The following is a 15283-nucleotide window of genomic DNA, read 5'->3' on the forward strand; positions in this document are numbered from 1 at the left end:
CATGGCAAAAGTTTAGATTCTTTAGGATAATATTTTAAAAAACCTATATTTTTTCATGACTAATTAATATGTAGCTTTACTTTCATGCACAAATCAATGAAAATATTTTTGTTTAAACTGATTTTGAACATAAATCAAACATAAAAACTATTGTATGGCAGAAAACTTTTAAAATCTAACAATATTTGTAATAAATACCGACATCATCATCATATAAATGTATTAAACACTAATATACTTAAAGAAAAATTATTAACAAAAATATCTATTATTCAACTTATGTTAGTATTGCATGTTGGGATTTGAAAATTGCTCTGTAGTCTTACAACACATGGAAATTCATTAAAAACAAATTATACAGGTAACTTTTAGAAAAATAATTAAACACGTTTGATCATGCCTATACAAAAATTTAACGGAACATTTAGAGGAGCACACACTTAAATAAATCTATACATGTAACACGTGCAACAACAGTTACGAAAAGTTTATTATAAAAAAGGCACCACTTAACGCAGAAAAATGTCATAAACAAAAATTTTTGTCATCAACGTGGAAGAAAATTTTGTAGAAAAGATGCTCTTTAAAGACATTTGGATTAACAAAAAAATTTATAAGTGATTGTTAAACAATATACTTAGTCAATTAAATTAATGCCTTTAAATAAATGCATTTAACTGTTGTGAATGTAAATGTTTAGGTATCATTTAAGAATTCATTAGTTTATATGCTATTTTATTTCAAGATAACATTGTTTATTGGGCAAGAGGAAAAGTGCGGGGCAGCAGAGGAAGGGTACGGCAGCGTAGGGAAGTTTCTAACAGTCAGATTAAGCTTGAAAATTAAAGAAGAAGAACGTAAATCATGGAAAAGGGTGCAGCAGTGTGAGAAAGCAAATTCAAGAGTAGAGTAAAACCAACTATATGATGTACGAAGAAAAATATATATATATATATATATATATCTCCCTAAATTGTACACTTGTAAGGGCAGGGCTTTTCACACTAACCTCCCCTCGCTTCGCAAAGTAAGAAAAAATTCAATTACTGTCAATAATATTTTAAACTAACAAAATAACGTCTAAGACCCACTGAGTCCTCCTCTGGCCCGCCTTCATCCCCACACAATTTTCACCTCTCCCCCCGCAGCCACCCGACAAAATAAAGGGGAAATTTCGTTAATTTTATCGTTATTTTGATCTATCAAAAATCTCACTAATTTTTTTGCAAGCTCCACCCCCCAGCTGATTTATAAGTGCCCCTCCTTCCGCTGCTCTTCTACCGCCTCCGCGGCCTCACCGCTATATGTTACCGATCTAGCACCCCTTGCGATATACAAGATAATTCTACAAATTTTTAGCTTCTCAGTCTATAGTAAATTGATAGGCTATTGTATACACAAACTCTACATGAGCTGAAACAAGCTGTAGTCAGCAATCGCAAGCGGCGGATCCTATAACTTACGGTAAACGATCTTTTCACTTTACATAGTTAGCTATTTATTCCACACCACCCGGGAGGCAAAAAAATGAATTTTATACTTATTAACAACGAGTACAAGAACATCGAATATATTTATTTTTCATATAAACATTGATAAGTATAAAATCTGAGACACGTTGACTTTTTTTCGTTCGTATTATTTTTTTCTTACATTGATTATTGAATAAATTTGTGTAATCGTATGACATGATACGATCAGACATATTTATTGGAACTTGAGTAGTAAATAAATAATAAAACCCGTGGTGGACATCGTCAGTAGCTTTATGAAATCACGAAGAGACAAAACTCTGCGATGCCGGATTTTAAGGAAAAAAAAAAAAAAAAATCATTAATAAATGTAGTCATTCAATTATAGTTGATTAATACTTCTATCGATTCGCTTATACTTTTTTTTCCTTCAAAAACTCGTCTGTCTTCAACCTACTACTTTTTGCGTACACGAATTAAAAAACAACTATAGAATACGTGAGTTATTATTATATACATAACTATGATTTTGATAAGCTAACGTTTTTAGTACACAACCTTAAAATTTGATTCTTTTAAAATATTGTTTTTAAATACGTATACGAAGTAATCACAAAAATAAACTAATTTTGCTGAGAAACATTGAAAGAAGGATCTTATTTAGAAAAATATTATTAATAGATATCGTAAATCAAAATTTTTACTTTAATGATTTTTAACAAAATTAAAACATTATAAAAGATTAAAATATCACGTAACATACTACTACTAATGATTGTTTTAATTTATGTGAAAACTTTTAATTGGTTAATTTTTTTTTTTTTTTTTTAAATAGTGTACTTCCTTTCAATCGAAAATTTCTTCCTAACATTTTTTAATTCCAAATTATTTTCAAGATCAATTTGCATAAATATCCTTTCTTTAGTTTTGCATCTTGATAACAATACGCATAGTTGCCCATGAGAAAATATAGGCTTTTTAAGTATATACCGACTTAATCGAAATTTTTCTCTGGAGAGTTGTTAACTGGCATAGCGAATGCCAAGACTAACGGAAATTGCTTTCTGTTAAGTACGAAAGGTAAAGACAAGGTATTATATTACCTGTATTTAAAGTTATTTTCAGTATAAATACTCTATTTCCAATTTGTTATCCTGTGATAATTTCAGCTTCAACATTATACTTGAATAATCTTCTAATCTTCAATCCTGTGCCATTGCACAAACTCTCTGATATACACAAATTTTTCATTAACATAATTATTGCTTTAACTTTTGAATTTAGTTCATGCAGTGGCAAACCTGCACGAATATTGTTAAACATTTCAATAGGGAAATTTATGTTAATGTTATCATCTGATTCATCGACACCTTTATACGTGGCATGATCCCTGCTATAATAAGTTTCCGCATTTTCTTTTATTAGATTAAAAATTTTGTTATTTAAAAAAAATAGTGTATCCATAATAAGAAGTCAGAATAACACTATTTGATACAGATTTGTTACTTTTACTTAATATTTTTCAACATATATCATTGACTTTCTAGTTTTCATAAATTATCAGTGACTTTAATTTTTTCTCTCTAATTTGTTCAAGTAGATTAGAAAAATTGTAATCAACCGAACAAATGTTCGTATTTAATTTGAAAGTATATAAAGAACTTCAAAAATGATGATTTAACAGTTTCTGGTAAAACCATACTTCTATTACCATTTCTATAACAGAAAGTGTTTGACAGAAATCTCCTTCCAAAATTATTAATTTCTCTCCAAGATGTATGCGTGTATTGCATACATCAGGCAAAGTTCTGTCTACTTTCTCTCAAGTATTTTTCGGAATCATGAAAGCCTTATCCCAAATTATCAAATCGATTTTAAGTAATTTCTTTTTTTCTGATTCAATTTTAATAAATGCAGGCTCAATATTATTTAAATGTCAAGGTAAGCGGAAAGTTCTATGACTAGTTATACCTTTCGGTAGTAGTACTAACGCAATGCCAGTCCATGTCATTGACAAATTTTTTTTTTACTTTGTGATATTAAGTAAAAAATGTATATTTTGTATAAAAAGGTTTTTTGTGATCCTGTAAGACCGTCATTCAAATAAATCTTCTTAACGTTTTTACATACAATCTTAAAAATATTTTTTCGTTCATTGCTTGGCTGAGCATACATTGAATCGAACATCCGATTACAGAATGCAACTTTCTTTGCGTCATCACTGTTTTGTAAGTCAATTTTAATCGGTACAGGTCAATTAAATGATTTACATGATTCATCTTCAATTTCAAAATTTTCGTTGCTGTGCAGAAAAGCACAATTTTCCGTATTACGAGTGAAATTTTCACAAAAATAGTTTTTATACTTATTTTAAATTTTACCACCTTGTATACTCTCTGATATTAAAAATCATGCAAAAAATTTTCTTTGCTGATAAGAAAGCACAACAGCACTAGCTATTTGGAAAATATCATCAATCTGTCAATTATACTATATTAAACCCATGACAATTGCAGTATCTTTAAATGTTTTGTATTTTATATTTTTTCATGTTTTTAAATCTTTAAATAAACTTGCTTCATTTTTTAGATTTAATATAAATTTTAAAAAAGAATCTTTCATAATATTCTGATAATACTGTATTTAATCTATTCATTGCAGTACTTTTTATTTTTCTTCTTTTTTTTACCTTAATTTTTAGTTGATTATCGAAAATATAGTCTTTTAGGATAATAACGTACTTTAAAGATTTGCAAAATTATCAATTTTATTTATCTCAAACCAAGCTGTTAGGTGTGTCAGTAGTTTTTTTATTATTATTTTAATTTTATTTTTTTCGAAAACTAATTTTTGTTTATATATGAGGTACACAACAAGATTTACAACCTTGTGACTCCTACTACAAATTGAGTATTCTTGTAATCTCATGCGTCTCCCATGGGACTGAAATATCTACCATAACCATAGCTTTTTATTTTATCTAGAATTTCATCGCCAGAATTACTTTATCACTTAATTACAATTAAAGCTTGATCACCCTCTTTAAGAATGTAGTTGCATATGTACTCCATGTTTTGAATAGATGCACAATATTTGACTTTTGTATGGCATATAAATTTCATTAACAAAATTTTTTCATACGGTATATCATTGAATTGTCAACTATAATTTTATGTTCATTTTTAGTCTTACATACGTGATTATTAAAAATATAATTTTTTCTGATATATTCGGGATAACCATTTTATTTAACGATGGTATGTTAGCAAATGGTTTAGAAAAATTTTTGATACATTTGTTATTGGATGTATTTAAACATGGGCTTTTTTTAGTGAAAGGATCGTGAAGCATGTGTTGAATAATCAATTTTGAAAGTTCCTTATTATTTGAAGGTACTTCAGCTAATATAACTTTACAAATATGTTTAGGTAAAATTATTTTATTGTTAAGCTGTAGTGTTATTAAAAGATGTGCATGTGGTAAACCACAATTTTGAAATTTCATAGTAAAAAAACAGTTAGAAAGAGTTGATATAGAGAGTCTACTGGCTGTGATACAGCAGTACAACTACGAGTTAGTGCAAGTGCTCTCCTACTTTTAGGAGACTGAGTCTTCTAGAAAGTGGAATGTTTATATCAATATGTGGGATGATCGCTATACCTTTAATGCCGCAGCGTACCTTTACCTCTGTTTAGGAAAGGAAATGACTAGCATGCTAACGCACTTCATACGAATGTCAAATACGCATATTTTTGATGCACTATTGTAAATATTGAATTCAGGGAAAGTTATATGTATCAAACAAAGATATTTCGTTTTTTAAGAAAGTAACATCAATTAATGCATTGAAACTATGATTATACTATGTAAGTTAGAAAAATAAAGCATTGAACTTGTTTTTTTGAACAGTAAGATGGATCTTAATGCGATATTTTGCGTTCGCTTTATTTAGAGCGTCAACTTACGTTGTGACCTAAGTTATCAATAAATGTTTTCGAATATACCTTTTTATGAACAACATGCATATTATAAGAGCATTTCAAATAGATGATAAATATTTTATTTACAATGGGATAAATAATGACAAAAGTAAGTTCACTTCTGCAATGAAGGGGTTTTTAGGGTCGCTGAGACTGACTACGACGATGGCAACGGTCTCTTAGTTACCTGAAGCCTAGGGTAAGTAGTATTTTCATCATTTCTTAGTTAAATACAAGTGTTATTAAGAAAGATAGTTGGTTTTTATGGTATATCTGCATTGATTTATATTATTCATAGGTTACAACGTATTATCTCATATTTTAATGAAAGATTTACAGCCTAATGTAGTAATTGTTGTAATTTTTTGTTCTTACTATGCCTGTATGTATAATATATTTTATACTACAATGGTTTTGTTAAGTATCTTACCATTTTTATTCGTCAGATGATTATTAATAGAAATACAAAGAAGTTCTTTCTTTAATAGAGTTTTTTATTTTCTGATTTATAAATTGTATTAATTTTTCACAATATGGATGACATAGGTATACAATAATAATTGTCATTCCTCAGCAACACTTAACCTCATAATATAGAAATGCATTAATACTTTGGAATTTTTCTAAAGAATTGAAGTATTTACTACCATTATGTCAGCTGTTTATTATAACAAATAGTTGAAGTTTCATTTGCAAGTGTATAGAAAAAATTATTTTCAAATATAGGTACCTTTATTTCCATGGAATGGATTTTTCATATATAGTGTAAATACCAGAATGTCTGTCACTATTGTATATGAGTCCACGCGCTAAAAATAACAGAATATTTGCCCGCCAAAAAGTACAGTGGCTCTCCCAGTGCGGTAGTGTTGCTGCTGTTACACGTTTGGGAGACTCAGTCTTTCAACGCAAGAGAGTACTTGTCTCGAACAGCAGGAGAGTCCCTCTCCGTCACTTTGTCATAGTGAGTGCCTCACGGAGGAAAATATTCATGCCAATTATCTCTCAGTGTAGGCTAATACGTTGCCAAAGGGAACAATTATTTTAAAATACAAATAACTATTACATAAATAAATAAATGTATTCAGCTCTTAACTTTTACGTATTGCTCTAAAATTTCAGCTGATGTAAGGTTAGCGCATCAAATACAATGTTTTTAACTTAGCGCGCAGGAGAGTTAAAATAGTATCGTTGTATGATTTTAAATCCTAAGCTTAGTTCATCCTAAGTTTATCTTTTTTTACCACTTAGATTTAATCAAGTTAAAATAGGTTGATTAACCTCAAAATAAATAAGCGGCAACATAAGCACTTTGGTTAAGCAATTTACTGCTGTTACTATATTATTACTCTGTTAATGGACGGGTCGGCACGTAGAGCGAGAACGGGGACAAAGCCCTATTAGTGTGTATATGACTACCACGGTTTCTATTACTTATTTACTATTCAAGTTTTAATAAATATATATGATCATATCATGTCATAAAATAACACGTATTTATTCAAAACTCAATGTAAGAAAAAAATAATACAAATACAAATAAAAAAAGACTTCATACTCATCAATATCGATATAAAGTAATAAATTTATTTGATGATTTTTGTACTTGTTGTTTATAAGTATAAAATTGATCTATTGGCCACCTGGGCGGTGTGAAAAATACATAATTATAGATATCTAAGAGCTCGTTCACCGTAAGTTGTAGGAGCTGCCACTTGCGATTGCTGGCTACAGCTTGTTACTTGTTTGTTTTACTTTTTAAACGATGTTCCTAATATCGTTATTAACTTGAAATATACGGACAACCTATAGTTTTGTATATCATTATTTTATTATACTGTAAATACAACATATACTGGGAACTAAAGTACTCCGAGACGGAAATTTTACTATCAATGCTCTTTTATGAAAGGAAAATGTACAGATTTGTATAAAAGTATGAATTTAAATATTCAACAATCAATATTAAATACTATAATTACATAGCTGCAGTATTTTATTTGGCACAGGAAATAAGATTATGAAACTTTATCATTATCAAATTTGCGTTTGAAAGTATATGACGATTTTTTTAATAATAAAATTTTAAGTACGAAATTAAAGGCTGTCCTGTTCTTTGATTTTGTAAAATCAATTTTATAATGAAAATCAAGATTTTAGATTTTCAAAATAAAGTTTAAACTTATAATATATATTTAAGAAAAATTTTGTGATGTTAGTATTTTAATTTCTTTTTTAATTTTAATGTAAAGATTTGAGAATACAGTATCTGAATAAATAAGTTAATTTTTTTGTGCTTTTACTTGTCATACAAACTTATTTTTAGGATACATTTTGTGTATTTCAAAAACTAAATTTCTCAAAGAGAAAAAGAAAAATTACAAGGGATAAACTTAAAAAAAAAAAAATTTGAAACGATCAAAAATTTCTTGCCATATATTTTTTTAAATGTTTGCTTGATTTTCGGAATCATTTTGAATAAATATATTCTCAGGATTTTTACATCTTGATACCAATACGTATAGTTGGCCCTGAAGAAACAAAGGTCTTTTGTAGTAAAATCCTTATTTATCAAAACTTCGACCTTGCGACCACTTCAACATAATAACCGATAAAGATAAATTATAACCAGTATTCAACGTGATTTTTGAAATGAAAACTTGATTATTAGGTTTTTCACCAGTTATTATTTCTGCTTCTAAATTATATTTAAATAACTTTGTTACAAGTGGTGTTTTCTCATTGCACAAGCCATCGAATACACTTAGGTGTCTTATGACATAATAATAGTATCTATTTGTTAATTCAGAATGTGGGGCGGTAATCCTTCATGTATATTATTTGAAGTTTGTATAGGAAAATTTATGTTTATACATGTTTGCATAATCTATGCTGTAATAAGTATGTTTTTTCCCTTCAATAACATTCAAAATTTTATTGTTTAAAATATACGAAAGTTCGTTGTAAGTTATAAAAATGACTTTGCTTATGCAGCTATTTATACCATCCCCATTTATTTTTTTACAAACGTTAACAGTTTACCAACCTTTAGGAATTTCAAAAGACTTTGTGATTTCGTTTCTAATGTCTATAACATGTAAACAATAATGAAAATTGTAAATCTGTACACCGCATATTATTTTGCAATTTTATAATTTTTAAGTGTTTTTATAGAAATAAATACTTTATAGTTTTACTAATTAAAAAACTTTTTCACCCATGCTTCATCACTGGACGTATTTGACAAAAATTACCTCCAAAAATAAATAATTTTACGCTTAATGAAATATTATTATCAATTAAGTCTTTTAAAGTTTTATCCAGTATTTCTAAAGCTTTTTTAGGAATTATTAAAAGTGTGTCCCAAAAAATTACATACTTCTCATAATTTTTTTTTCATCAGATTCATATTAAAACTTTTAATTTTAATTTAAATATAATGGTAATCAAAATGTTCTATGACTTGTCATCCCTTTAAGTAATTAAATTGAAGCAATTTTCGTCCAAGCCTTAGATATAACCTTTTTCTTTATTAATAAAAAATAAAAAGTAAATGTCTTATACAAAAATATTTTTTCAGAACCTCCTGGACCATCAATAAAATATAATTTTGTATCATTATTAATAATTTCATTAAAAATTTTCTTTCGACGACTATTCAGTTTTACAAATAAATCCTTCAAACTCGTTTCTAAATTATTAATAGTTTAATTGTCCTCACTATGTTTAGATGTTATTTTATTATTTGGTTCTAGTCATCTATAACCTTTACATGCTTTTTTTTCAAAGATCTCATTTAAATGTTACAAAGCATTATTTTGCTTATTGTTTTCCAAATCTTCAATAAAAGAATTTTGCAATGATTTCTAAATAGTCTTACTACAAATGTTTGCAGATATTAAAAACCATGTGGTTAATTTTCTCAGTGGATATGACAGCATTAAAGATTAGTAGGCAGATTCCTGACTGCAGTTCTACGGAGTGTGCCCACTTTTTTTCCACTGTTTGTGAGCCCGTTGCGGCCAAATCAGGTGCAAATTCTTTTTTTTTATTATTATTTGAAAAGTACGGTAGGGCTATGCACCTACGAGGAGACGACTAGATTCGCGAGAAAATTTGCTAATAGGCGCACATTTTGGAAATGCGTGGAAAGGGTATACCGAATGTGCGCTTTTAAGGAGAGGAGTGGAAATGTTGGCTATAGCTGCAAAGCTGAGTATGTAAAAAAGCAAGCGACGACGATGACTGCAACGAGTCTTCCTCGCTACTAATACTTGAGCTATTCCTATAAGTATGATATATTATTCGACTGACTTGCTTTAATCTTATCATTTAACATCTTAGAAATTGAGGGAGCATAAGTAAATAGCGAAAAAAAAGTTTCAGTCGATGTTTATAATATAGTTTGTTGTTTGATATATATAATAGAATAATCTCTAGCAGCATAACGTTACAAGCTTCCTTAAATATTTTATATACTTGAGAGTCGCGTTTAACTGAACCTGAAGCAATAGCAGTATCTCTAAATGTACTGTAATGTATAGCGTTGCCCATAGCGTGTATATCAAGTTGCCCAATTGTTTAACTACGTCTCACTCTTTTTCTTCTAACCTAAGTTTTTAGCGTCGACTAAAACAGTTATATTCTAGGTTATCCACGTATCTAATGGTTTTTGCGAAACTATTTATTTTATTTCATTCAAACCAAGACATTATGGCTGTTTTGGAATTTTCTATATCTTTTAAAAATTTTATTTTCTTGAAAAACTAATTTTTGTTGATTTTTAATAGGTACTGGTAAGTTAAATACAGAATGGCTTCGTCCACACAGAGAAAACTCTTGCAATTGCAATGCTGCTTCCATATGGCTTCAATAACGACCTTCTACATGCTCTTATATTTCATCAAAAATTTATATATCGTTTTCTTTATCACTTGTATCTGTTTTCGTTATTTCTTATAATTCTATCTTTCCTCTTCAATGGATATAATCAAAAATATGATTGTTTCAAATAAAAAAAAACAATCTTCTTTTTAGAATCTAAATCCCACCAAGCCTTAAATTTCTAACTATGTTTTCAAACTAAATAAATATAAAATGAGATTTGTTAGATATAATTTATCAATTGAATTATAGTGTGAGGCTATAATGTTTTGATCAAAATACATACTTTATAGTTTTATTAATTATAAAACTTTTCGAAGGACAACCAACAACCTGGCCATCTTATCGGGTGTAGACACTGTCGGTTATTAAAAGGTCAGTACAGCGAGTTAGATATTTTATTGGTTTGCTCGGCGAACTTGAATAATGCTTTTAGGCCAAAGTTGTGCGAGAGCAATTATTGAGCGACATTGACGTAACTTAAGTATGGCTTCTTGATTATGAGCGGGTAGGTTGCTCGTGACTCCACTTTTACTCTTGAGAGAGTAGAACGGCTGGAAACACGAGGACTAAACCTGTGGAGGCTCTGGTCAAATACATTTATTAATAAGGGGTAAGGGATAATTAAATAAAGAGAAGAGAGTGCTCGTGCTGTGAGAAACAATTATCAACCAGTAATCGAAGACAGGTGATCCATCAAGGGTTCTTGATATGAATTTTCCGAAGCCTTAAAGAAGTTAAGGTAGCTGGCATTGAAAAATAGATTTTTTCTTTCAATAGTGAATTATTATCGCAGCTCATAAAATTTGAAAAGATAGCAAGTGGCTCCAAGAAAGTCTTTGAATTAGTTTTTTAATAGCATGCAATTGAGTGGCTATTCTTTCAGGAAATCCATCTCGGAAGAATCGATTTCACCGTCAGGTGTTAAGTTGATTTTGTGTAAACAGGTGAACTGCATCAGTAAAGGACTAGAGCCGAAGCTGACATCACGAGGCGCACTTAGTGCCTACCTTGAGTGATTTCCGTGGTTCGCGGGTGAGAGGGTTATTGAGGGTACTGTTAGTGGACTCCTGGAGGCATTGAAGATAGAAAAAATTTTTTTTTTTTAACTGGTTTGACAAAAAGGGTTTTAAAAGAAATCAATCGTAAAAATTAGAGCCATCCTTTAGAGCAGCTGTATTGACTCTCGCGCATGCTACTCGTTTCAGATCACCTGTACACCCTGCATAGATTTAAGTTAGCTTTATGCAATAATTTCATTATCATAGTCATGCACAGAGTCACTGAATTGATGAAGCACGAGTGTAGTACAGATTGTTACACAGATTGAGCCACTTATTTTTTCACAAAAAATACTTACTTTTCTCGTTCTTTGACACTAAATTCTTTTTTTATATCCTTGGAAACATTTGAAATGTTTCGCCAGTTTTCGATGGAGGACCTTGATTCTTCTACATTAAAACTCCGTCGTTCAGGATTCCTAATGCGATCATCTCTACCTCTTGAAAAATCAGAACGTCGGGTATCTCGATTTTCATGCCATGATCCAGAGTTCTGTAAAAAAATCCGAATCAGTAATTGTGTCAGATATTTCTTTTTATTATCGAAGTATTAATTAAATAGGTTACATATGAGTGTTTTGGTTGATAAAATATCAAACAATGTTTTGCTTGTCTGATTTAATTATGATGATTAAGCTGTTAAGGTCCAAGGGCATTCAGAGAATTAGTGTAAGTTATTACCACAATGGGTAGGTAATATATACGATTACTAAATATATAAATATTTTTCTAAGAAGTAAGAAAAGATAGACTTTTACAGCTTAAAGCTAGGCAGTAACGTAAAAACTCCTGATAAGGTAAATATTTTTTTGGATAGATAAAATTTATGATTAGGAAGGGTTCAGTCTTTAGTACAAAATAATAGATTTAACTAAGGCGTTTCAAAGTGCTGACATAATTATTATATCCTTAACATATTTTCATCTTAAAAAGAGGAATGATTTTTCATGAATCAGACAGTATAGTTTTAATCATGCTCTATAATTCAGTAAGATACAAGGATTGATAAACAATCACTTAAAGACGAATAAATAAGTAAACACAAACCCTATTAGACTAACTTTTAAAGTTATACTTCTATAAGAGTGCGATAAACAGAAGTAAAATAATGATTTCAGAATTTTTTCTTTTGAAAATGTGACGGATGGTAGTTTCCGTACCTGGTGGCACATGTCGCTAGGATAAATACCCGGCTTGGCCTTGCCTTGGTTCGATGCGCAACAGGTGTGAACCCTATTTCTTATACTAAAGGCGCACTGATCGTCCAACTGTTAAAAAAAACACCTAAAGTAGAAAATATTTCTGCCTGAGATGGGAACGACATTTTTTATATCGAGGATTACTTTCCGCCTTAGGGCAGGAACAAACTTTGGGCCTGGCAGGAACAGAATGTTTCTCCCCACCTGTGGGCGAAAAGTTATTAGAGGGCGGAAAGTGTGCCCTAGGTCGTTCACTGATAATTGGTATTTGAATAACTAAACAAAACACTGAAAAACTATACAACGTATCGATACATGATAATATATAAAATACTTATAAATCAACAAAATTAGCATTAAAAAAATTGACGTAATTTATATTTCTAGGTGGAAAAACACTCGTATTGGCTACATTGTGTGTACAGTAGACGAATAATAAGGTATCTGACATTACAGTACACTTATGTGCCGTATATTTTAGATATTGATTAATGATTCAACGTCGTTCGTTATATTTTATAACTCACCACACAAGGGAACAAAATTTTACTTAGCGAGTTAACAGTCTCTTTTCTATTAGGTGTATTGTTTTCAGAATTAACGTACACCATTTCAGAAATTAATTTTTTCAAGTTCAACTCTTTGTAGCAGATTTCAATTGGATTCTGATTAAAATTTTTAAAAGAATCATACCACGCGCTCATATACAAAATTCTCTTGCGGTGACTGTACCTGTAAAAACGTCAGTACATCTAAACAAAAAATTTAGTAGTTTGATCATATTTATGATTCTTTTAAAAATTTTAATCAGAATTCAATTGACATCTGCTACAAAGAGTCGAACTTTAAAAAAATAATATCTGAAATGGTATACGTTAATCCTGGAAACAATACACCTAATAGAAAAGAGACTGCTAACCCGCTAAGTAAAATTTTGTTACGTTGTGTGGTGAATTATAAAATATAAATTAAAATTTTCCAAGAGACTTTTTTATTAGATAAAAAAACTAAAATATAACATAGTTTTGAACTATTTTTGACTTTTTTAAGAAAATAATCATTCACAAACGGGACTGATAAGAGAAGTTTTAGAGTCGTGCTTGTGTACTGAGATAATACATTTGGAACAGATGTTTTTAAATAAAAAGAAATTCTGTATTTTATAGATTCGTTAATAACAGAACTAAGGTATGATTTTCAAACACTGACGGCCATATGATATAATAATTAGTATTATAGAAAGATTCATGTGGAAAAAAACGGAACGATAAATCAAGTGGTAAACTATATTTTATTTCAAGAATAACAGATGGTTTAACAAAAAATAAAGTGTACAGGTCGTGGATTTTTTATTTTTTAAATGTTAGTCGTGGTGTGCCGTGAGTTTTTAATTGTTAGAGTTATGTCTTAAAAGTTAATACTGTAGTTGTTATAAAGTTTATGTACGAATTTTATGATAGTTTTTTAAACTGCTCAAAACCATGTCAATATGCTTTTTATAAATATAAATTCAAGTGTCATCTATGTAACAGATATAGTAACATATCGTAAATTATGTTTACGGTTTAATCAATAAGAGGGAAATCGATAATTTCATAGAATTTCTAATCAAGCTTTGTTAAGTATAATAGAGGCTTATTGATAAATGTAGTTATGCGTTCAGTAATGATGGCTATAAATAATAATTTTTCCAGTTACACAGGATTGATTCTAAGATGCAAATGGACTAAACATAGACCTGAAAGTAAGAAGTAAGCTTTAACTTATATATATATGGTAAAAGTGATTTATGCAGACTTTACGTGCTTTTGAGATATATGTTAACTAACATGGTAAAATTATGCAGATTTCCGCGTAACTCCTAATTTACTCACAATTACTACTCCATTACATGCATATAAACATATAAATGTCCACATAAGACAACTGTTATAAACACACACACACACACACACACACACACACACACACACACACACTTGTAAAGTAAATGTTTGTGATATTTATTTTAATGAAAGTCGAAACAGCAGTAGAAATAATTAAATATCTACTTATCTACTTTAAATTTATGAGACAAATTTTTTTCAACGTTTATTATTCATAAGTTTTTTATTTGAATTACTAAAATTAATTTGCTACATTTATATTACCTTAACTTTTTTAAGCGTTGTGAAACGACTGAAATTCAAACAAATAATGTAGATATTTTTATTCATCCACACCAACAAAAATGTATACAAAAGAAAATGATAACCATCATAAATTGTTCATACTTAGATGGTTATTCAATTGATAAAGAAGTAAGTAAAGACTAAATTTCAAACTTCAAAATTGAACGCATGATTGTGAAGAGGGTTTAAAAGGGGAAACAAAAAATCAACCCAATAAAAATAATGTGAAAACTAATGGGCATTTACCTTATTTACGAAGTATTATTCAATTTTTATACATACGCAAGCGCGCGCGCGCGCGCGCACATACTGACACACACACACACGCACGCGCGCCTGTTGTCTGTTCAAGTTCAATTTCATGTATTCATGTGCACTAGTGGGGCTCTGCTTTCCTGCGCACTTCGCACACGAACCCTTACTCTAAGTAAAAATAAGGGTCTTTTATTTACATGTATTAAATAGTAATACTCAAATTTTTAAAATGCAATATGCTTTATAAATTGATACAAACGA

The 15283-nt window shown here is 29.5% G+C and overlaps 1 protein-coding gene across 1 annotated transcript in view; it reads right to left on the bottom strand.

The window, feature by feature from the left end:
* eIF3a (eukaryotic translation initiation factor 3 subunit A) overlaps positions 1 to 15283 on the bottom strand; it is a 225592-nt gene that overhangs the window by 33533 nt on the left and 176776 nt on the right. Inside the window, exon 5 of the mRNA XM_089597506.1 lies at positions 11697 to 11890. Within this exon, the coding sequence (XP_089453632.1) occupies positions 11697 to 11890 (194 nt within the window). The remainder of the gene's footprint in view (positions 1 to 11696; positions 11891 to 15283) is intronic.

The sequence above is a fragment of the Copidosoma floridanum genome, unplaced genomic scaffold (genome assembly GCF_036245765.1).
Source record: "Copidosoma floridanum isolate Cflo_tuat_1 unplaced genomic scaffold, Cflo_Japanese_pri ptg000004l, whole genome shotgun sequence".
NCBI classification, from domain to species: Eukaryota; Metazoa; Arthropoda; class Insecta; order Hymenoptera; family Encyrtidae; genus Copidosoma; species Copidosoma floridanum.